This window comes from Arachis hypogaea, chromosome 9 (genome assembly GCF_003086295.3).
Source record: "Arachis hypogaea cultivar Tifrunner chromosome 9, arahy.Tifrunner.gnm2.J5K5, whole genome shotgun sequence".
Taxonomy (NCBI): Eukaryota; Viridiplantae; Streptophyta; class Magnoliopsida; order Fabales; family Fabaceae; genus Arachis; species Arachis hypogaea.
This window is the reverse complement of record NC_092044.1, coordinates 109570339-109594897: the sequence shown is the minus strand read 5'-3', so window position 1 is coordinate 109594897 and position 24559 is coordinate 109570339. Positions and strand designations below refer to the sequence as shown.

The 24559-nt window shown below is 33.6% G+C and overlaps 5 protein-coding genes and 1 non-coding gene across 7 annotated transcripts; 3 read left to right on the top strand and 3 right to left on the bottom strand.

The window, feature by feature from the left end:
- The first annotated feature begins 1069 nt into the window (after window positions 1-1069).
- Window positions 1070-2880, top strand: LOC112711678 (dihydrodipicolinate reductase-like protein CRR1, chloroplastic). The gene is made up of 9 exons (XM_025764381.3): window positions 1070-1298; window positions 1372-1494; window positions 1585-1659; window positions 1735-1800; window positions 1892-1987; window positions 2066-2182; window positions 2258-2449; window positions 2523-2609; window positions 2679-2880. Exons 1-9 carry the CDS (start codon window positions 1164-1166, stop codon window positions 2709-2711), a joined length of 924 nt encoding a protein of 307 aa, XP_025620166.1. The 5' UTR covers window positions 1070-1163; the 3' UTR covers window positions 2712-2880.
- Window positions 2881-6033: 3153 nt separating this feature from the next.
- Window positions 6034-9514, bottom strand: LOC112711677 (F-box protein PP2-A13). The gene is made up of 3 exons (XM_025764379.3): window positions 8936-9514; window positions 8718-8836; window positions 6034-6735 (listed from the first exon to the last, which is right to left on the bottom strand). Exons 1-3 carry the CDS (start codon window positions 9254-9256, stop codon window positions 6315-6317), a joined length of 861 nt encoding a protein of 286 aa, XP_025620164.1. The 5' UTR covers window positions 9257-9514; the 3' UTR covers window positions 6034-6314.
- Window positions 9515-13989: 4475 nt separating this feature from the next.
- On the top strand, window positions 13990-16783 carry LOC112711676 (protein IQ-DOMAIN 23). The gene is made up of 4 exons (XM_025764377.3): window positions 13990-14516; window positions 15697-15903; window positions 16002-16049; window positions 16136-16783. Exons 1-4 carry the CDS (start codon window positions 14154-14156, stop codon window positions 16637-16639), a joined length of 1122 nt encoding a protein of 373 aa, XP_025620162.1. The 5' UTR covers window positions 13990-14153; the 3' UTR covers window positions 16640-16783.
- A 1473-nt stretch (window positions 16784-18256) lies between these two features.
- LOC112711674 (putative non-specific lipid-transfer protein 14) lies at window positions 18257-18894 on the bottom strand. The gene has a single exon (XM_025764376.3). The coding sequence runs from the start codon at window positions 18745-18747 to the stop codon at window positions 18391-18393; it is 357 nt and encodes a 118-aa protein (XP_025620161.1). The 5' UTR covers window positions 18748-18894; the 3' UTR covers window positions 18257-18390.
- Window positions 18895-19010: 116 nt separating this feature from the next.
- On the top strand, window positions 19011-19084 carry TRNAV-AAC (transfer RNA valine (anticodon AAC)). Its single transcript has one exon. It is a non-coding gene; the product is annotated as a tRNA-Val (tRNA).
- A 322-nt stretch (window positions 19085-19406) lies between these two features.
- On the bottom strand, window positions 19407-21747 carry LOC112711673 (RHOMBOID-like protein 3). Of its 2 annotated transcripts, none has more exons than XM_025764375.3 (5): window positions 21117-21747; window positions 20398-20561; window positions 20154-20317; window positions 19820-20070; window positions 19407-19737 (listed from the first exon to the last, which is right to left on the bottom strand). In XM_025764375.3, exons 1-5 carry the CDS (start codon window positions 21422-21424, stop codon window positions 19623-19625), a joined length of 1002 nt encoding a protein of 333 aa, XP_025620160.1. In that variant the 5' UTR covers window positions 21425-21747; the 3' UTR covers window positions 19407-19622. The 2 variants fall into 2 exon arrangements, with proteins under 2 accessions (XP_025620160.1, XP_072059551.1); XM_072203450.1 differs by having other exon boundaries at window positions 19820-19929; window positions 21117-21743.
- Between the last annotated feature and the right edge of the window lie 2812 nt (window positions 21748-24559).

Below are 24559 nucleotides of genomic sequence, written 5' to 3'. Positions count from 1 at the left end.
TTTAGTGGATTTACCAAATGGAAATTTTAACAAACTTTCAGGTGAGGTGTAACATATTAATCCTTTGATAGGTACCGACAAAATGATGAATTAGTATTGGTTATACATAGAGCAAATGTTCATCTTCTATTGATTAATTGATTAATGATTAAGACCTTACAATTAAGTTGAGATATATAAGACCATTGACTATAGAACACAGAAGCAACTATTTATATTTTACAATAATTTGGTGTCATTTCAACATGTATTTTTGAAACAGTTATTAGGAGAATATATATAGATATATAATGTACAACTACTTCAAAAAGAACATATATACATGTTACATGTGTGGGGTCTAATAAAGAATAAGCTGAGTCATGTGATTCAGGAAAATTACAATGCAAGAACTCTGCACATACTGATGCTGTGTGTTGTGTGTTCTGAATTTAGATGTTTGCATATACATTAAAACTTGTGTTTCTCTTAGTTTTAAGTTGGTGGATCAATGTCGTTGTTTTTCAAAATCACTATCACATTAGCATACAAAATAGTGCAAGTTTGTTCAGTTGGTGGATTATTATGACCTTTTCAACATTTGGTGATCATGCGTAGCAGTTTAATTGGCTAATTATGATTGGTACTTATTTAGACTTAAAATTATTTTAGAATTAAGCTTTGTCCTCCATATGATTATATTATATTTAATAGATAAGACAGTTGTTATGTAGTAGGTTCCATATAATACATAAACTTCATATTATATGATATTATATTATATGTAATTCTTTTTTATGTACAAAGAGAGTACGTAATAAAATTGGAAGAGTATGTAAAGAAAATTTATATATTTTTTATTTAATTAAAAATAAAAAAATAATTAATTATATATATTATACAAATACAAAATAAACTAATAAAATTTTAAATTTTAAATTTCTGAAGGTGATTGATTCAATAAAGAGCACCTTACTAATTTATTTTTGTTTTTATTAGATTAGATAACATACAATAATTAATGGTGATATTTAATTGTGAAACAATGAATTGGGAAAAGCATGTATATACGGCGTCTAATAAAGGCCTATCAAAGAACCAAAAACCTTATCTCTCAATAAACACATTGGTCATATATCATATTTATAGCCTTATCTATCGTGTTGCATAGAGGAGCAGCAGCCATGGTATCCTTAAGCTCTCACTTCCGTTCCACCAACTACTACTTGAATAGGAATAATAATTCTCATCACAATCACAATTACAGAATCAAGCATTGTGTTTCATGCTCTGTCCAGCCTACACAAACCAACATTAAGGTGCCATTATCATTATTTACCAACATGCAATGCATTGTGAAAATGCTAATGAAGTGATATGGTTTTAAAACAGGTAGTGATAAATGGAGCATCCAAGGAGATAGGAAGAGCAGCAGTGGAAGCTGTGACTAAAGCCAGGGGAATGGAACTCGCTGGTGCTGTAGATATTTGTCATGTTGGGGAAGATATTGGACAGGTATTTATGTTCTTTTTTCTTATTTGTTTTTGTCTCTGAAACTAGACAAGTTTTTCTCAAGTTCCTTGTTTTCTTAATTATTATTATTAGGTATGTGGCATGGAAGAGCCCCTTGAAATACCCATAATAAATGATCTCACTATGGTTTTGGGTTCTATATCTCAGGTAATATATATAATCATGTGATGGCATCATACGGTTTTAATTATTGTATTATGTTTTGAAGAATGGAATTTGCAGTCCAAGGGAGCAGGAGTTGTAGTTGATTTCACTGATCCTTCCTCCGTATATGACAATGTAAAACAGGTCTAGTGTCTCAACTAACTAATTAAAAAGGGTAGGAGACAGTTTTGTAATAAGTAGTGTGACATGTTTTTCAATGTGCATGTTTGAGTAGGTAACAGCATTTGGCATGAGAAGCGTAGTCCACGTTCCGCGAATGCAATTAGATACGGTTGCAGCATTATCTGCATTCTGTGACAAGGCCACCATGGTGAGCACAAAAAACTTGGTGGTAACTAACTAAGGTGTAAGGTGTATGGGACTTGATTAGCATTTTTATGTATACCAGGGTGTGTTGGTTGCACCAACCCTTTCCATAGGATCAATATTGCTACAACAAGCTGCAATTTCAGCTTCTTTCCATTACAGAAACGTTGAGATTGTGGAATCCAAGGCTAATGCAAATGTAAGATAGTGCTGTGAATGATTTTTCATGAAGATGTTATCCAAAAAAAATAAGGATTGGATTGCTGGTGAACAGGATCTTCCATCAGTAGATGCAAACCAAATAGCAAAGAATCTGTCAAACCTGGGTCAGATCTATAACAGAGAAGATGCTTCAACGGATGTGTTGGCAAGGGGTCAAGTCCTTGGAGATGGAATTCGTGTGCATAGCTTGGTACTTCCAGGACTTCCCTCAAGTACAACAGTTCACTTCTCTGCTCCAGGAGAGGTAAGAACTAAGAAGTTTTCTATGTTATCCCCTTCTTAGTTAATAAATTTTAACATTCACTCGTTTCATGCAGATATATTCTATCAAGCATGATATTACAAATGTGCAATGCCTCATGCCAGGCTTGCTGTTAGCCATTAGAAAAGTTGTGCGCCTCAAGGTACCTTCCTTCATTCATTCTATATCATTCTTCTTTCACCAATTCATTCCTACTTTATCATCTCTGCAGAATTTGGTGTATGGCTTGGAGAAGTTCCTGTAAAACCATATAATAATGCCACTAAGAAGACTACACACATATCTCAATTCTTTTAAAGCCGTTTTATTAAGTATTCAAATGATGTATATGAAGAAATTAAGGATGCTCTGCACATTTTAACATCATAGATATTTGCATTTTGATCAAGAGAAATCGTATAAAGTTTGATGGATGATTCCTGTGCATAGATAGAGAAACATGTGAAGCAAAGAACCAAAAGAGAGCTTTATAAATAGGTAGGTTAGTCATTAATGTATGTTGGTACATATTTTGTACTGAAGCCATATATAATCATATGATTCATATCAAATGATGAAGATAATAAATGATGCTTTCATGGATAAATTGCCACTCATCATCACACGAGACACACTGAAAAGCTGCTAAAATGAGTAAGAAAGTTAACTCGACTAAAATCATAACACAATACCTATTGAATCAACTACCTTTAGAAGTCTAAGAAGAAGTTTAAAATTTAAAACTCTATTAATTTATTAACGTAGTTTAAAATTCAAAATTTTTTTACTTTGTTTTACATACCATCAGAAAGTATGCATGGCTGCTAAAGTGCTTTGAGATAATGTCAGAATTGAATATCAACTTCGATAAATTTATAGCTTGCTCCCGATCAATTGTGAGCAACAGTGAGTTTCCAACATGTGTAGCATATTGGGATGTAAAGAGGCTAACTTGTCAGTCAGATATTTTGGCATATCCTTAGGTACGAACCCAAGGCTCATCAAGACTTGAAAATCGATAATTGATAAAGTGGAGGAGAAGATCAACTTGTAAAAAGTTAAGACTCTCAATAAAATTGGTAAGTTAGTCCTTATTAAATCTATACTAAATAACTTTTCGGTTTGACAATTTTCCTAGCTTTGTAAGGTTTGCTAGTTGAAAGTATTGGATGAAATAAAAGCCGTTGAAGAACCCAAGCAAGTTTTCATACATTTCTGTCCTCTTGTAAACCTATGAATGAGAATTTCGTAATGAAAGAATATTTTTTTGTTTGCAAGAAAGTCCAGAAAAATGAGTCTGTATAAAATGCTAAATGCTGTGACAGAAAAATTGATTTTTTTATAGAAAAGATTTACATGAAGTAAGGAGGAAGGCAGGAATGGTATGGCGTTGGTGAAATGAAATGTGGTTCAGGCTCCAAAAAAATTGGGAGGGTTGGGGTGCAGGATGCCTTGGTTAGGAACACCGCACTGCTGTTTAGACGATTGTGGTATTTTTCAAAAGAGGAGTATCCATTATGGAAGAAGATTGTTTACTTTTGCTATAGTTTGGATCCCAATGTGATGTTATTGAATAAGAAATTACCGATAAGAGGGAGTCCACGGAAGAATATTTGTCAGTTACAATTCAAGGATCAAGCTGTGAGACGTAAGGTGATCATTGGATTGTCTATGGAGGTAGGTGATAGACATAGGACCCACTTTTAGGAAGATGTTTGGCTACAAGGTGGTTCGTTAAAAGATAATTTTCTGAGACTCTTTTCTGTTTCAAACCAAAGAGAACCTGTGATAGGGGATTGTGGGTTTTGGAATGGGTTAGAGTGTGTTTGAAATTTTTAGTGGTGGCGAGATTTATACCAATGGGAGTTGGATCTAGTAGATCAGTTGCATAATGCCTTAAGACCTGTAAAACTAGCAAACAATAAAGAGGATAGAGTAGTGAAGAAGCTTGATAGAGAAGGAATATTTTATACTAACTCTTGTGTGCTGCTGTTGCAGTCAGAAATGCTCTCGAAGATTATAATGAGTTATAACTTTACCAGAACTATTTGGAAAGGTTTGGTTCTACGAAAAGTTGAGTTGTTCATTTGGTTTGTGTTGATAGACAGAGTGAATACTAAAAAAAGATTATACAGGCTGGGAATCACTCAACAAGGTGATAACATTTGCGTTTTATGTAAAAAAGACGTCGAATTTATTCACCACTTGTTTTTTGATTGTGATTTTACTTGGCAAGTATGGTGTGCATGGCTATTTGATTTTAGGAGGTTATGGGTTATTCCGGGTTCACTGAAGGGACATTTTGAGAGTTGATCAGGTGTCTGGACTAGCAAGGAGGAACGTAAACAATGACTCATATGCTTTATTTCAATTATTTAAGGTGTCTGACTAAAAAGAAATGAAAAGATCTCTCACAATAAAAAAGTAAGTGTAGAAGAAGTTTTTCACATATCAATAGCCAAGTTTAAAGAATAGAGTAGTATAGATTCTTTCTATTGTTGATGACAATGCCAAACATAACATTAGAAATAACTCTTACTTGACTAGGTTATTGTGTTATATTTGTTTTCTGTTTTACTCTACAATTTTTGTGTTGAATTCATTTTGTTTTAAAAAAAAAATCTTTGCTAGATAGTGCAACAATTGTTAAGATCTTTCTTTTACTTCATTAAAAATGATGACTAACAATATTCTCATTAATAAAATTAAACATTTATATAGTTGCTATAGTGGCCGAGCTTAACTAGGGCAATGGGGCTATGACTCCCCAAATTTTTTATAAAAAAAATTAGTAGTAATTTTAAAAAAAATAAAAAGTAGTTCAGTTGGCTCAAATGCTTTATTATAATTTAGGGTACGTAGGGTCAATTCCTATCTCATGTTTTGCTTCTCATTCTAAAATTAGATATTTTTATTTATTTAATTTAATATTATTTTATATATTACTATTTATTTAATTTAATTTTTCATATGATAAAAAATATTAGAATATTCAATAAGTATCGATATTATTGTATTTGTATAAATTAATAAAAAAATTAATAAATATTATAAATTTTAATATTTATCTTTTTAATTTTTTTACATATTTTACAGGATATATATTCAAATTTTTATACAAAATAATGATAAAAAATTAAAGAATTGATACATTTTTTAAAAAGAAGATTGATATTCAAAAAAGAGAACATATAACTTCTATAATATCAACACCTATAAGTAGTTCTTCTACTTTAATAAATCACAAAAAAATAAAATACAACCTTAAAAAATTTAAAGAGTTACATCAGATGAGTTTGACTTTAAATTTTTATATTAAAATTTTTTTCTCTAAAATTTTGTTTCAAGCTCCGAAAGTTGAGGTGTAAAAATACCATTAAATTCATTTTTTTCCTAACAGAACACTCAATGTATAATGGTTATTACCATTTAAATGTATAACTGATATTACCATTAATATATTTGATTAAAAAAATCAAAATAAATCACTGCACTTTTAAAAACGTTATTACTCTTATTAAGTAATTTGTATAAAAGAATCAAAGTAATTATCATTATGATAGACAATTATAGGCGTGTAACAGAGATGAGAGAATGAATTACTAATATTATTAAATAAAGTCAAATAAAACAAATTATACGTGAGATTCAAACTCACACACACGCTTATATGGATCAGTGAGCTATCCACTAGACTAATCCAATTTAATTTTTTTTGTTTAATAATATACCTATGGTAGCAAACAGCAAATTAATATGTACAACACAAACATCAAGAGGAAATGAGAACTTTTTACAAATGCCAGTGTCTAATTAAAAAAGAAGACCCTTGTTTATAAGCTCTGTAACCGTGCGTAATAATAATGAGCTAGAAGAGTATAATTTTGTGGCTAAACTGGGTTGGGCAGATGATGGCACCATCTATGCAGAGGCCACCTTTGGTGTGAGTGCAATCAATTTGGGCCAAAGAGAACTTCAGTTTAGTGGGCTCATTGGGCCTATCAACAATAAAATCTCCAACACGGTAGTGGATCCACTCCCCTGGGCTAGTCAAATAAGACTCTGAGTGAGAAAGATGGCCGTGTGATGTGGAGAGTTGAAATCGGACGGGCTTGATGTCCCAGCCATGGACTTGGTCCACGTTGCACACACGGCGGCCCTTTCTTTTAGAGGCCATGCCCAATTGGAGTCTGAAAAATAGGGTGTAGCTGCCCACAGGGAATTCAAACTCTAGCTCCCCCACCACCTCAACCCACCACATTTGTTGAAGATAGGCAACGCTCTTGAACCTGCGGTTGCCATGTTTATATCAATCCAAATCCAAATGCTAATTCAAATGCAACAATAAACCACGTTGATTAGGAAAAGCCATCAGCTTAGAGTTGGAATCCGTTTCCAACAGAAGAAAAGTGCAATTTGGTTTATTGGATTGAGCAGGGGCGGAGCTAGATAAAATATTAGAGGGGGCTAAAAATATTTACACAATAAAATAAGACTAAAATAAAATTTTAAGGGGGGGCTAAACTGAAATTTACATATAATTTACATGTAAAAATTTAAAATTAGGGGGGGCGATTGCCCCCTTTTGGTTATATGTGGCTCCGCCACTGGGATTGAGAACATTTATTATTATTATTATTATGAATCATGGTACGTATACACTAAAATCAGCCACCAAAATCAGTCACCAGTAAAATACAAATACATATTGAAAATAAATTAAACCACACATATATTTATACACAAATACATTAATAGCTGATTTTAGTATACAAATAGTATATATTATTATTATTATTATTATTATTATTATTATTATTATTATTATTATGATGCCTTTTCAATGGGACCGGGAACAAGCTAAGCACACAGAAAGGATTATTCTTTAATATTGGAAGGGTATTATTATTCAGAAAAGTTCTAACCTTTCTAGAAATTAAACAAATTGCATAGATTCTAATAAAAGCGATACCAATAGTAATCCTTCTTAAGCATATTATAAACAAATGATAAGGCATGCATGCTTCCCAAGTTATGACCGAAGGCACATAATATATAGTGGTAGTAATTAATAATAAACAAATGAATAAATAATGGGATTAATGGCCAAAGACGCTTTTGTTGCAATTAGAATATGATCTTGCATTCTTCTTTGCTTTATCCATATTCCATACAGAATGAGCAAAATCTATGCGATTACCTATCATTGCTTTCCCTTCAACACAAGTAGTCCTTTTCATCTATTTAGTTTTAATACTATTTTTTTTTTTTAAATTGCAGATTGCATTGCTTGCACTCTTCTTTCTTTTTCTTTAATTACAGATAAAATATTAATGATTGACTAAAACCAAAAGTATTTATTAGTTGCCATAATCAATATATCAAAACCAATGGCATTGCCCATAAGCTTTCAAGATCGTTGACAGCTCGTTAGAAAATTCCTACATTATTAGGTGAAAAGCTTTTAGCGTAATCTATGGAAAATTTCATGTTCCATTGGGAATCTAAAATCCAATCATGAATGTTTTTCAACGTAGATATATATATATTTAGGCAGAACGATTACCATACGATTCAACATTGTTCATTTCTACAAGTATTAGGTTTCTTCTAAATTCGGAGATCACTAGCTATTTTCAACGTTTGAAAATAATATAAATATATTGATTATTGAACATTTTCGCACTTGGGATATTTTATTTTAACTCAATACAAAATTGACCACATATCATCTGAAAAATATCTCCTAAAATCGAGACAAAGTCATTAATTAGTACTTGATAACTATTATTATTATATTAGAGTGAGATTGCCTGATGGATGGGACATAATACTTGTGAAGCATGACAGAAATGAACTTATCGTTATAATACAAAATTCTTTCATTTTTCTGCCTATAAGATACAGACAAATAGTTTCTTAAACCAGTTGTTTAATTTGGAAGACTTTATAAGTAATATAATATATGTATTCATGCACAATCTAGATCCAAGACCGAGGCACACAACATGATGAAAGAAAGATTATATTTTGATAAATTTATAGAACAAAAATCCAACCGAAAAATATACAAGTAATAAATCAAAGACAATCTAAGAAGGCATAATTGGAATGGTTCATGATTTGGGACTCAGGACTCAGGTTTTGACCAAAAATATTTCCGAACCTTTATACCTTCAATGCAAGTTCAACCAGAAAACAAGAGAAGAATTGTAGATCTAATATTACATTATTATTCATTAAAAACGACATAATAATAATAATAAGTTACCTGGATTCTTCAGTTGGAATATAATTCCAATATCTTCTATCATCTATTCCTGTTATGTTGAAGGACTTGGATGACATGAACAAACAAATTTGTCCGCTCCATTTATCCAACCAAACTTCCTATAATAAAAAGAAGGGTTTAGTAATTAAGTGCAAAAAGAGAAGTTGAAAGTTGAAAAGGGAAAGCTAAAATGAATGCAATATAAGTAAGTGAGTGACCTTGGTGCCAGCATCGAAGCGATTGGGTAAACATAGTTTTGTATAAATGTCTTTCTTAGTCATAGAAGCAATAATATTGTGTTGAGCAAAGACTTTTTTGGCAAGGAACTTGTAGGTTTGTGGCAACTTTGATTCCCACACAAAATCAGCTGAGGAAGCTCTGTGAAAAGCGCGGTTCACTCTAGCCAGTTGGCATATTTCTGGTGGATCCAGATTCATCAGCAACCTTGATATGCAGCTCTCTGGTATGTCCCCAAGACCTGGCTTTCCATCATCATAATCACACTTGTTTGAAGTTGACAAAGAAATACCAGCCCCCATAAATAGATATTTTATGATGAAATTAAAAGGGTGTTTTTGGGTTCAAAGGTAAAGGAGGAGGAGATAAAGTAGGTGGGAGAATATGAAAAGAGACAGAACTTGCTTTTCCATTTTCTTCCTTGGTGTGTTGGATTAAGGAGAAAGAAGAAGTAGTGGTAGAGGCACCATTTGAAAATGGGAAGGTAGAGAGAGTAGTGTGTGTTGGAAAAGGCATAAAGTGAAATTCTTATATATATGTCTTTGTTCATTAATTAACCTTCAAAGGAAAAAAAAGGGAAGAAAAAGAATTTATAATTGAAGGGGACGTATAGTACATGAGTGTGCATGGAATAATAATGTGTGTTGTGCGTAGCTAACTAGCTATTCATTGTATCATCACGTATTCACATCACGCGTGCATTCACGCTCCTATATATTTAGCAACAAACATACTTATAGGATAATTTATATACATAAATTCAATAAAAAAATATTTTATAAATATTCTAAATTGAATTTTGTTATCTATATATATATCTTTCGTTTGACTATATACATATCTCATTTGATTCTCTAAATCAAATTAGACGAGACATGTAATGAAATTCAATTTAAAACGTTTATATAATTTTTTTAATTTATCTATATAATGTATCCTAATTTATATATGAGTTATGTTAGAGAACTAATGGAATATTTATTTAAAATAATTATTCGAATATTATGGATAATAAATATCTCATGTCATAAAATTACTTATCTCAAAAAATTAAGCTAATTTTGGAGTTCACAAAAAATTGAACTTTTAATCTTTTGAATCTAGAATTTTGATACAATATCATAAAATCATCCATTCCAAAAATTTAAGCTGATGAAAAAAGATAATACTAATGATTATATCTCTAATACTAAGTTAAACATCCTTAAACCTCTATCGTATACATTATACAAATATTACATTATTCCTTGTACTTATTCTTTATTCTTTATGCTCTTAATTCTCTTATCAGGCAGAAAAAGGGGAGCTAGTACAGACTTTTGTCTTACAACTTCCTTGATTCGCGTACCACACACATCCTAATACAAGATTTCAATGTATGATATTAGAACTTTAATTTATCACGGGAAAAATGCGTGATAAAAATATCGAGCATCGACCCACTGAATGTTATGTAAAGTGATCTCTTCAACGCATTAATAATTAATTATATATCATCATGTGAAGACCATAAAAAGGAAATGAATCCATTGAAATCGAGACATACATACAGCCTTAGCTGCTGCTTCGTTATTAATGAAATATTAATATTGAATCCTACTTTGGTGTATGTATGTTAATTACCCGTTTCTTAATTAAACACGATTGTTAATTGGAACTTGCAAATAAAATATTTGGTTTCTTCTCATTCATGTAAAGGCATAAGCTATATTAACCAACATGACAAAATTAGGTTAGAGGTGAAATCTAAAGAAATTAATTATTCTTGATAGTAGCTGCCAAATCGAGAATCACATGGTTACTCTCTTTTTTCCTTACTAATCTTTTGTTTTTCTTATCAACATCACACAGTATTTAATTAATTATCTGCACCGCATGCATGGTTGATATAAAATTCTTTGTATAAATGTATTTTGTGTTGCTATATATAATTGATTAACAAAATTATTAATGATGATCAAAATCAAATAAGAAAATTAACGGAAAAAATAAGTATAAGAACTAACTTTTAATTAGTTGTAGAGAATTTAAAATTTAAAATTGTGATTTATGATGTAGAGTTTAGGGTTTAAATTTTTTAGAATTTAAAATATAAAATAAAACATTTATTTAAAAAAATTTAATTGATATTAACTAAACAAATTTGACTATAGCTAATTGAAGTCTATGTTATATTGATTTGTGAATTTATTCTAACAATATGTTTCTAGCAGAATTTTCCGGACAGACAACTGAACTTGATGTGTGTGTGTGGTGTGTATGTATATATATATCTCAAAGAATTCATAGAATAATTGACACAAATGACTTCATTAAATTACAATCAAAGTAAAGCAAAGTAGTGCATTCAAATTGTGAAATCTAATAAATATATGCATCTATAGAAATAGTGGTAACATGGCTTGTTGTCATAGTTTACTTGACTAGTTGACTTATTAAACCGTTCATGTTGTGGCACAACCACAACCATCCATCGCAATATCAATAAGAACAGTGGCACTAGCTTAGTGCCACCACAGTCCCCAACACATGATCATCCTAAGCTAAAAAATAAGTTTGATCGTTGGAAGAATTTTCAGAAATGGGTTTGGAGACAGTAATTATTGTGTGGGTAAAGACTTAAAGAGGGTGAAAGGGGAAGGGCCCATGAGAGTGTCCCTCCAGCTAGCAGAATTGACCTCTGAGGATCCAACCTCCCCTCGTTCTTCACGTGCTATCTTAATAAATTAATCGCCTAGCTAGCTGGAGTTGACTACATTCTTATATATATCATGAACCAAGAGTAAGTTTTTTTTCTCTACATTCATTTATCGCCACAAAATAGTTAGTGTGGAGTAAAACCTGTAAATTCTGTGAAAGATGAGAGAATGCCTCCGTATAAAATAAGAACTTCGTGTGTGCTTGCTAGTACAAGTGTGGAGGAGTCTTCATGTAATTTGAAGATGATATTATCATATTAAGCACAACACTTGTTTTTGAATGCGTTGCTTAGCAGTGACACAAAAAGCACAACGTCATAGGGCTTGCAAAACATAGTTTGGATTAAGCTCCAAGAGCCCTAACTGTTTTCCATAGCAAAACCCTTTTAATTAGAGGGCTTCCAAACTTTGTTCCTATGGGCTTCTCATGTAATATTTATTTGGGCTTTGGTCCTGATTCCGTAACTGATTAAAGACTCCATACCTAATACCAAAAAAAAAAAAGCGCTAGATCTCTGTCTGACCAAATATATACACTCACATGATACCTTGTACGCAGATCCATTTATGGCGGACCTATGCTGGAAATTTTAGTTTGCCTAAGGTATACATGCCTAGATATAATTCCTATCAATCTGGATCCTCTCACCTTAGCTTTGAACATCAACACATGGCATGAGCACGACAGGACCATGTCCAAATGTAGCTACTTCCATTTATGTATGTTGTGTCTAGTAGATATAGCCCTAGGCTTCTCTGCTACTAAAATCATGGGATAATGTTAAATCATACTGTTACTTACATGCTTTTGGTAACTGTTTACTGGGTCGTTGTTATATTTTTGGCTGGTATATGATGTGGGTCATTTAATTTGTACACCATAGGGGAAAATATTGCATATGCTGCATGCTGGAATTATTAATTTGTACTAAAAACTTGTTCTGTTACGTTGGAGAAGAAGCAGCTATACCTTGTACTAAGTTTAATTTACTTGTGTTCTTGTATTGATTCCAACACACTTTCCTTATTACCTTCTAGTATAGTGCATTTTTAACTTTTATATACGTGTTTTGTACACTACTGTTCTTCTGCGGTGCCTGGCCATTTTTGTTACCCAAGTAAGATATGATATTTGTATCTCAGTATGTCACAATAAAACTGGTTCGGGCAATTCCCAATTTCCCATAAATGCCAGCATCGTTATTCGCTAATCATTAGTATTGTTAAGAATTAATGAAAACTTTGTCGTATTTCCACAGAAAAATGAGTGGATTACTATATTTCCGCATAATCATATGTTGTCTCTTGAGTCTTGGCTCTTTTGTTTAAGGTACACAAATTAATTCTTCTTTTTGTCAAAAAAAAAAAAAGAGTTTTTGAAGTATAGAAATGAAGTTGATTAATAATTTGAATAAAGCTAAGAGATAAGATACTCATCAGGTATTGTGAAAGCGGACAGAGGATTAACAACATTAGAACATGTACACATTCCACCTCTCATCCCTTTTGTCTTCTTTCACAATCATGCAGGAAAGACTGCGAAGAAATTTATCAAAATTCTGCTACCTATTGTTAACTTATTGTTAAATTACTAAAGAATTTATAACTGCAAAACATTTTTTATTTTTAGCTAACATTGTTTCACTTATAAAAAAACAAAAAACGAATTTTAAATTATTATTTTTTTCTTAATTTATTTTTCATTGCCATATTTCCACGTTTTCGATTTCACCTTTTGGAAATGAATTTTAACCAGATATCATTGAAGTCTGTTTAAACAAAACAAATATTGAGATAAGTTTTAGAATTTAACTAACATATATTTAAAAAAAAAAGATAAAATAGTTAATAAACTTAGGACATGGGAGGTGACGAGAGAATAAGAAGAAGAAAGTTAAAGATGAAATATAAATTGAAGACAATTACTTAAATAAAGATGACAAAAATATATTTTTATAAAGATATTTTGTTTAAAAATGTGACTTATTTATTTAGCTACATTTTAAATAAAGACAACACTTTTATAAATATCAAAATCTAACCATATAATTTATCATCAAAAAGTTAAAAAGAAATATTTTCCTACGAAAACAATTATAAAATTTTCGTATAGTATCTACCTAAATCGAAATCCAAATGAGCAAAATAGTAAATACACGTAGACGTAGTATATATATGTATTGATTATTACGTATATACTAAAATCAATCATTAAAATTAATTATTAGTATAAAATATATATTTAAATATAAATACATGTTAAAAATAAATTAAACTATATTAAATATAGATATAAATTCATTGATAGTTAATTTTAACATTTTTTAATATTTAATGTTGAGTTGAGTTGAGTTGAGGTGTTCATTCTATAAGTGTCTTTATCTCTCTTACTTTCTCTCACTCATTTCTTCTTCTTCTTCTTCTTCTTGGATTACTTCATTTGAACCCAAAATCAAATAAACCACATAATCCTTTCTCCATCATGACTTGACACCGTATCATGGGCTTCTTCCGCCGACTTTTTGGCGCCAAAAAGAAACCCACCACACAAACCCCTGCCTCCAAACCGCCCAAGAGAAGATGGAGCTTCGCCAAACACCCTCCGCAACCACAACCCCCCTCCTCCGCCCTCAACCACCACTATGACCCCTCCTCCTCATCCTTAGACGCCAACAAGCATGCCATCGCCGTTGCAGCCGCCACTGCAGCCGTTGCAGAGGCCGCTCTCGCAGCCGCCCACGCCGCCGCCGAGGTTGTTCGCCTCACCAGTGCCGGAGCTCCCCCAACTACTCCCACCACTACCAGCAGGCCGAACGTTTCCTCCGCCGCCGTTAAGATACAATCGGCGTTTCGTGGTTACTTGGTATGTGAAAATTGTAGTACTACTAGAACAATAAATCATTCTGTTCACTGTTTCGCAACTTAGTAAGTAATGCTTAATTTCCAACGATGATAGTCACTACTCACTAGCACTATTTTCTTTCCTTAATAATAAAATATTTTAATTTGCGCATGAAAGTGAAAACAACCTGTTCCGTGGACATATTCCCTTCCAATAATATTGTATTATTAAACCAATTTCGATTCTGGAAAGCGTGTATTTTGTCTGGCCTTTGCATTTTCAGTACTACTGTTTTCTGCTGACAACATACATTTTCCTTCATATTAGAGATTCTTTTTATTTTGTGCAGTAAATTCGTCCTTTTAGGAAATTTTCTTCTTTTTTTCGTATCAATATTGTTATGGGTCGCTTGTCTTGTCTCTCTCCTTATGTTCTATTTTGGCTTTACATTGTTCATTGCTCATTCCACATTGATGCAGTAATAGTATTCATATTTCATCAGCAAAACGCTATGTTGGGAAATGGGAATGGCTTGAGGGTAAAACTAAAAAAAGTAAAATTTGATAGTGGGTAACATGAATCAACTTTATTGTGGAAAGTGAGGGGTGGGTATGCTAGTATTTAGCATATAAAAAAGGCCCACATTTTTTGGTGACTTATGAAATGATGGTTACCTTTGGAGGAAGGCAAAGAAGACTAGCCATTTCTACACCAAAAAGCAAGCTCAAAGCTCAGGAAAAAGGGGGGTTGTAGTAGCAGTGGCCCTGCGCCAACGAAGCTACTAAGTAAGTGCTTGTTGGTAGGGTTGCCTTGCCATTAAGGAGAGTGATGAACAAGTTGTTAACCACTTATTAATTGGTTGGCTTTTTGAATGGATCTGTATGGTATGTTTTCTGGTCAAACTCATTTTTATTTGCATTGGACGGCCAAATTAATAAGGGGAAGAAGAAACTATTACATTATTACCGTATTCTTTTGTGGAAAAAATTAAAAGGTGCTTTTCACCTTACTTTAATTTATGTTAAAAAGTTTCACGTGAATGAAGTAATGAATAAGTGTGGTTAAGGTCACTAACATATACATAGTACTAGCATGTAAGAATTAGGAAAAGAAAGAGAGACAGCAGGGGAGGGGTTGCATCCTTTTCACCTTTCACTACCTTTCAACTAATAAAAAGGAATGTAATGTAATGATATTGAAGGCAAGGAGGGCATTGAGAGCGCTAAAAGCATTGGTGAAGTTGCAAGCATTGGTTAGAGGCCACATCGTGAGAAAGCAAACCGCAGATATGCTAAGGCGCATGCAAACATTGGTGCGACTCCAGGCCCAGGCACGTGCCACTCGCGTGTTCTCACATACTAATACCACTATGCACTCTTTCAAGCCTTCACTTTCCCATTATTACCCTGTAAGCTAATTAAGCAAACATACCTTTCTATTTAATTATCCATGCCATCAATGCTTTCTAATTCTTGTTTATAATAATATAATCTGGCTTCATTCAAGGTCCCTGAAGAATATAGTACTAAATTTGATGGATCTTCTATTTTGAAGGTATGAAATTCTAATTCTTCCTCATATTAATCATCTAAATGTTAGTAGTTATTAACGCATAAATTTTCTTGTTGAACTGGTGGCAGAGATGTAGTTCCAATGCGAACTTCAGGAACAGCGAGTGGGAGAGAGGGGCACGGTTTGGTTCGAGTTGGTTAGAGCGATGGACGAAAGAAAGAGAAAACAGAGACGACGATGAGGAGAAGATGAGTGACAAGATTCTGGAAGTAGACACATGGAAACCGCCACTAAGGTCAATGAAAGGAAAAGAAGAAGTATGTTCAAGAACCGCCGATAACAGCCCGCAAACATTATTGTCTTCGTCATCATCTAGGAGGCAGGGTGGACCCTTTACGCCCACAAGGAGCGAGTGCTCCTTCCATGGCTATGCAGGGCACCCCAACTACATGTCCAACACGCACTCTTCTAGAGCTAAGGTTAGATCGCAGAGTGCACCAAGACAGAGACTTGATTATGATAGATACGGATACGCTTGTTCCAATAATACTCTTCTTCACTATCATTCACATTTGAGGAGTAAAGTGTCAAGTAGTCGTTTCAATAGAATTGGGGTTACCAATTTAAGGTGACATTGCTTGCATGCATGTCTTTGAATATATCCTTATGCACACTAAATAATAATATTCATTATCAATGCTTTTGTAACTTCTCATCAAGCTATATATAGTAACGGACTAAGTTCTCTTGTCTAGAACTATTCCTCTTAGCAAAAAGGTACATTGCTAGCTACTCTCAAATTCCGTGTATAAATTCTTGCCTATATCGAGGGCTGAATCCTCGATTTTCTATCTTTAGGTAAAGTTATCAAACTTTGTCTCCAACTTCTACAATAGTTAGTTCATAACATTACCTAGAGGATTTAATCCATTAAAATCAATTATGTCATGTTTTTCTTGCTTCTTTTGATATTTTCCTTTGTATATTTATTTATCCACTGTGAATTCACGGAAGGTAGATAGCATAGTAGTAGCTTTCATTCTAGTTAGGCCCTTTCGGTGGTCCATATTATTCAGAAACGGACGTGTGAAAACAAAAAGGACGAAATAATTCACAAATGAAGTGACATATGACACCATAAGTACTCAACCCCCCCAAACCCAAAAAAACTGGGTTTTTGTGTTCAAGGTTTTTTTTTTTCCCTCGGGACAAGGTGAGGGAACTCTGGCCTTGGATCCTCCCAAATTGCTCATGTCAAATCTTATGTTCATGATAGGGGTACCCCTCTTATATATGTTTCATCTAACCCCACCTCTCTTTTATAGTGTATGATTTTTCATTAAATGACAACTTAGAATGCACTTTTCTTTTACTTCTTTTGCAAGAGTGTGGTGCCTTGGTTCATATTATGCCAAAATCATTAACTTTAATCATTGATGTACAAGTTAAAGGAAAAAGAAAAAAACAGCTTAAATTTGTTTGAATCAATATGGAATTGAACTGCTAATAAACTATAAGTTCAACAACCGAAAAAGATTGATACGGAATTGGATTTGGATTTTCGTCTTGGCATAATCATTCTCTTTAGAAACATCTGGTGTTACTTGTTGGTATGTATGTTGGTAATAATAATGAATGAGTTGAATTGCCTTCACCTAGACATATGTAGTACCGTGAGAAAGAGCAGTATCATAGAATAGTACAGTTGGTGATAAATAATAATGCATACAATGTTATTATTAAAGTTGACACATCCTTACCCATAAAAAATGGTGTGACATATGCATGGGTGTGGGTACCAAACATTGAAAGCTTTCACTGCTGCATAGCTTAGTTTAATTAAGTGAGGTACTAGGCACAATGGATGCATTTGGAGATGGTTGAGATCATTGCTCTACACATCCAACAACCACCAAACATAATTAATTACAAAACAGTGAACCATAGCCTATGTCCTATTTTGTAGGATAAGTATCACTCAAGTGGTTAGTAGAGATTAGAACCAATCAGATCTTTCATTTTTTTTCTTCTTTCATTTTCCATGAAATCAAACTTTAATTGCATTACATTACACTAATATAATGTACAATAATTAAAATCTAGTATCTGAAATCAAAACCATCACTTTATTATTGTTACATTCTGCATGACTGAAACTTTAAAAACTCCTCCAAGTCTGAACATTTTCTATTTTATTTGATCTGTTATAGATCCTTGAACAATTATTCCTAAATGTGTTAAATGAGCCTGCATAGTGAAAGAAAAGACTATTATCATAATTCATCATGAAAGAATTGCATTGTGCATTATGACTATGCATGAAAATATTGCTAAAAGATTGAGTTTCCCACCTACATCACATGCATGCATCCACAAGAGTTAATTAGAAACCGCAGTTTGTGTTAGGATCAATGGTGAAGCCCAAAGAGACACCACAGAGGCCCGGTAAGGTACCAATAGCAGTGGCATTTGGGTTGTAGGTTTCAATGAGGCCCATTAAGCACCTACAAACAGATTGCCTATTGTCACCAGAGTTAGCATTAGCAATGATGTTCAATCCAGACATTGCATCACAACATGGTGTTCCTGGCATGGGGTCTGGCGAGCCATATGTGATGAATATGGAGCATGCTAAGAATAGCTGGTTCACTATTGGGCAATCTATGACTGCAGGTGCAAATGGGACATATGAAATTAACATCACTGCCAAAAGTATTATCATTGCTTTGTAGCTTTCCATTTGTTTATTGTTATAAGGTTCAATCACAATCTGCTTCTTCAGTGTAATACTTCCAGTACATCATAAAATTATATAGGCATGTATATACATGGGGGGAATGCTTGGTTGGTGTGCAATGTGTTGCTCGTGGTCTTAACATGAATTTTAAGTGAACTTTGAGGTATGCATGATGCAACTATTTCAAATTTTCAACATAATTTTTGACCATACGAGTTCTATTCATCTTTGTCAGTAAAATAATTAAACTGTGGTAACAGCATCAGGGTGTCGTGGTGTAGTTGGTTATCACGTCAGTCTAACACACTGAAGGTCTCCGGTTCGAGTCCGGGCGACGCCATTGTCTGAATATTGTTTTTTCTGTGTCTTTTGGGTTTTGAAACAGACAGTAGCACGAAACCTTTAAGTTTAGAATTTAAGAAATGAGCAGTTATTATGGTGAGGTGTCCCATTCTTGGCACACTCACCCATTGCGTTATCTACCTAATTTGCTTAGTTCTTAAAACATCTTCTTTTGGATGTTCATGACCTACCTTTCTTATGGGAATAGGACATTAGTATTTTCTGACATGTTATTTTGTGATTGATTTTGAATTCATTAAATTAGTTTACTTGTTTTACACGTCAGGATAGAAATGGACCACAGGAAAGCTGTTCTGAGATGAGATGAAAAATGGATTCTAATAAAAATAAATTTATCTTTATGTATACTACATATATGTATTGAAAAAAAAAAAGGCAGAGACAAATCCACACAAATACAACAAATTTTAGACGTCGAAAAACAAATAATTAAGAGAAAAGAAGGCAGTATCTAAGAGCTATGGTCTATGACTATACATATGAGAAAAGAAAATTGGTAGCATTAACTAGTGTGTTTAAGTGTCATTGCATTTCCATTTAGAAGTTGGAACGCATGTAAGGTAGTGGCACCAATGGCAGTGATCATATCCATTTTCACCCCGAAATAGCATCACCAATGCAATTGATAACCTGAAATCAAGCAAATGATTCATTATAGTTTTATCATAAAAAGAGAACAAATTAAAATGAAGGAAGGAACTTAATTACTTACCCGGCAATCAAGAGAAGAAGGGAGAGTATCCATAGAACATACTGGTAAGCCTTGTACTTGGACTTGAGGCGAACACCGGCCGGAAGATGACGCTGCTCTAACCAACCAAACTGAGGACGGGGCAGCAAAATGAAACCGAGAAGGAATCCGGTAAGGAATCCTCCGATGTGAGCGAAATTATCAACGTGGGGCAAAATGCCAAGGGCAAGGTTGATGACAATGATGACCAAAAGTGTGATCAGAGCCATTGCCTTCAAATTTGCAACAATATGGGAGTCAGAGTCAATAATTAATGGAATCTCAAATCTCAAATTAGCATGATGAAGACTCTCACTTTATTTGAATAGATGGTCCAGTTTGTGAAAAGTTCCGAAAGCATTGCTCCAAGAAGTCCAAAGAGAGCACCAGATGCACCAACAGAGATGTTGTTTCTAATGAACAGAGTAGACAGCACACTCCCCCCAAATCCAGACACTAGATATATGATTCCTATTCTCACTGCCAGAAAGGTTTCCATGGATCAGATTGCAGCAAAAATAGCAAGTTTAAATGTTTCTCATTCTCACTAAATCACATACCAAATCCAAATTGCTGCTCAAGCCGAATACCAATGAAGACCAGACTCAACATGTTTGCTAGCAAATGAATAATTCCAGCATGTAACCAAATGCAAGTGACAAGTCTCCATGCCTGATGCTTATTCACAACATTATCCCACTCAAGACCTCCCATCTTTCTCAACCTTCAAACCACAGAAAAAGAAGTAAATTCAATTAGATCAACACCATCTCTCAATATAATGGTCATGATTATTGGCATCTTAAAACCTTTCTTTGTTTGGCATTTAAATAAGAAAGATACCGTTGCAAATTGCAGTTTAAAAAATATTAGTCCACATTGTTATGTCTGTGACATAATTATTTTACTTATTTGGCTTCCTTCCCTTATGCGACAACTTGCATTTCTTTACTTTGCTTCATTTATTATTTATTTCTATGAACACCACTTGGCTTCCAATTTCAATTATGATTAAAAAAAAAAAATTGCATCTCAGACATATGAAATTGGACAATCCAGCAGTGACATCAGAAAAACAACTACGAGACAATAGGAATTAATAGTCATCCAATATCTGAACTCTGGAATTTGAGAATCGATTCAAATCCCCCAAGTCTCAGAAATTAGAAATTTGAATAAAAACAGAAAGTACTCGACTTGAAATATATAAATTGATACTAATTGGAGGAAGTGATTGAATAAAAGCAAAAAAAGAATGAAGGGAACTGAGAGGTGTTACGTTGAAGAAGAAGGGCCAAGCAGTGGATTCTCCCTAAGAGGCTGAAAAGAGAACCTGCCAAGGAACCTGGCGACACAATTACCCTGGAGTCCTATGTTGTTCTTGGGGCAGTCGTTGATGTACATGGCAACGATGAAAACAGCAATATTTGCAACCACAAACATGGGCACAAGCCATGATGTCCAATGAGTTTCTGGATCATAAGCATATGAAGAAGAAGAAGAAGAAACTGCTGCTGCTTGTGGTGGAGCTCTAGAAGTGTTCTTGGTTCCACCGCTCTCAAGATCTCTCCCTCCCATACTACTCATATTCTCGAATCCAACACCAAAAATGAAGAATATGTGAACCCCCTTTTATATGGAAGACATGAGATACAAGAAGGTGCTACACAACTAATTAACTAAACAACTTGGATTCACTTCACTGCTGCGGTAACAATAAGAAACAACATTACTATGCTCCCACACGCTAAACGGTTCACCACGTGGCGGATTCTGATTGCTTCTAGTAGGATAAGATCTTACCTGAAGCTACTATATACGTATGTCGGTTTTCACTTGCGCCCTTTTTATTAAATAACTGCTTCGCTATTATCTATCAATAAAAATCTTAACCCAAATTCAGGAGACACAATTAGAAAACGGATATTTTTCCTTTATAATGCTCCTCCACGTTTTCCTTTTGTGTAAAGTTTCGTAAATAATTGAAATTACACACCAACTAATTAACTCATTCACACGATTTTGTTTGCTCTTCTTTCTTGCAAGAAATTAAAACAAGTTACATTATTTGCTTCGAATTATATATGACGACTGTATTGCACTTAAAAAGTGTAAAATCAAATTCATACCAAATTGAATAGGGCATAGATATATGAGCTTAGCTTGTTCAATTGAAGTGAGGTAGATAAATCAATTTCAAATTAATAACTAGGTAACCGTTTTAATTGCATGCTGTGTGTTCGCCAACAAAGTAAAAGAACGTAACATATATCATCACATTCATTAAGAAACATGCATGTAGATGTCATATCAACAATTCATTGTACGAGAACGAACTTACAGAAATCAGAAATGTGATTCAGGATTTTTCTTTATCATTATTATTATTCATGAAATTAATTACTAGTTGTAAACGCAAATAGTTAAAAATTAACTAAACGAAAAATAAATGGACTAATAGAGGAGCTATATTTACATTCTCCTAGGAGGCTAGGACTTTGCCAACCACTATGACTTTGATAGTTTGATTATTGGTATATATTATTTAGCTTTCAAAAAGGTAGAATATTCCATTTGTATAAACAATAATCATAATATCTTAATATACTCTGCTTTCCACCCGTCCACACATCACACATTTTGTATGCGCGTTAACCCCAATTACAAACTCGAGGGCTTCATATATTTAGATGCTTATAAAACGTTAATAATTACTTGAATTCTTTCAAGACTTCTCTTTATGAATAACCGGAACTCATTATTAGGTGTCAATTGTGAAAGAGATCATGTCATGGATTATAATCAAGGTTAATTAAATACAAACTATGAAGGAGTAATATTCTGAAATAGAGAGCAACAGCAAGGTATGTATTCGGTGGGTGGATATGATGCAACGACAGCTGGATAATGCACACTATCACATATGACCATTTTTCTAACAAGCTGTATCATATAAATTAAATATATGGTTATGGTTATTGGATATATATTAAAATCTATGCGTATACGCCAAATGAACTAGTCTTATCATCGCGCACTCTCTTGGTTGGTTCTCACTTTCAGTTGGCATGCCCCTATTGCTTAATCCTCACTCTCATTTTGCCCCTCCTCCTTTTCTTTATTTTGTAATTATTTAATAAACTAATTAAGCATTTTAGGAATCATTTCTACTCGTTAAAATTTTCGTGTGTTTTAAATTATCAAAGATATGAGTTCTGATCCAAATGATTAAATTTTGCTTGTATCAACAATATGTATATATATCACTCGGCCCAAAATTACATTATTTGTAATTTATTTTTAAGGCAAAAGATGACAAAGCTATGCCTTACAAAATTCTTTCCCTCCACACGTTTCTAGATTTCACTTCGGGTCTAAGGATTAGTGAATCTTGACGTGATTCCTAACCTACTTCTACTATGGGAATATATATTGATATACGTCAACGTAGACCTGTGTTGACTTCACTCCAGAGAAAGAGATAGAGAGAAGCAACATGACAACTCTACAATATATGTTAGGATCAGAGAGATTCAAAAGACACAGCTTTCTTATTTTTGGTATATATAGTTATTAATTGTTTGTATAGTCGTCAAAACCATGTTATTTAAGTGACCTAAGTCAAGCTAAGGAGTACCCCCTTTGTTGAGTGGCAACAAATGGAAATTTTATGAATCATTCTTGCTCAACAATTAATAGATAGCTCCCCCTAATGAATAAAAATAAGGAAAAGTATGAGGAGACAATAGTTTTATTGTACAATGCATACAATGGGGTTTAATTGAAATTAAAACTAAATTATGGGTACAAGTATTAATTATAAAGATTTGATAATTTGAGTTTTTTGAAAAATTAGGATTCAGTTATATAAAATCCAAAACCACGAACATCTCTCTCTGAAGGGCATGGACAGACCAAAAACGCAACTTCTCCTGCCGACGGTGATAACGCATCTTCTCCCTGGCTTGTGTCTTGTCATCAGAAGTCCGCACCGGTGAACTCCCAGCAGCGCATTCTGGTCGTCCGGCGCGTTTTGACGGCACTGCATCAAGTCCACCTGCGAGAAACCCCAGTGCAACCCAGCAGCGGTTGAGCTCTGTGCTGCTGTAACGCCACCTCTGCTACTCCTCTCTTTTCATTCTTCCCCTTTCACCAACGCAGGTTCCATGCTTCCTCCTTCCCGTGTTCTTTCGTTTATTTATGTTAACTAATTTTTAAATCTGCTTTTAGTGTTTAGATTAGGCTTAGATTAATGGATTGATACTTTTTGGATTCCAAAATGTTTGATGGCTGGTTTTTTTGATTTGATTGCTGCATAAATTGAGTGGAAAATCCTTGTTTACATATTGTGCACATCATATGCTCGATGAAATGCCTGAGTGAAACTTTTTATTTAATTCCTATGTTTGGCCAGCATTTATCTTAAATATTATTATCTTTAGGCATTCCGTCGCTACCGGCTTGCGTCTTCCTTGCGACGTCGGCATTCACAAGTTAGAGGGATTACAAGTGGAGTCAGGTTTGAGACGTCCATCACACCTCGGAAGAGCATAAATAGAATTGAATTTCATTCAACCGCTATGTGGTGTTCTATTGGTCGTCAGTAACGAAAATTCATCAAATTCACGTAACAATGATTCCAACCATTGCATAGAAGAGGGTGAGGAATCCAACAAGGTAAGCAATTTATGTGGGGGCATGCATAGCGGATGGTTATTTGTT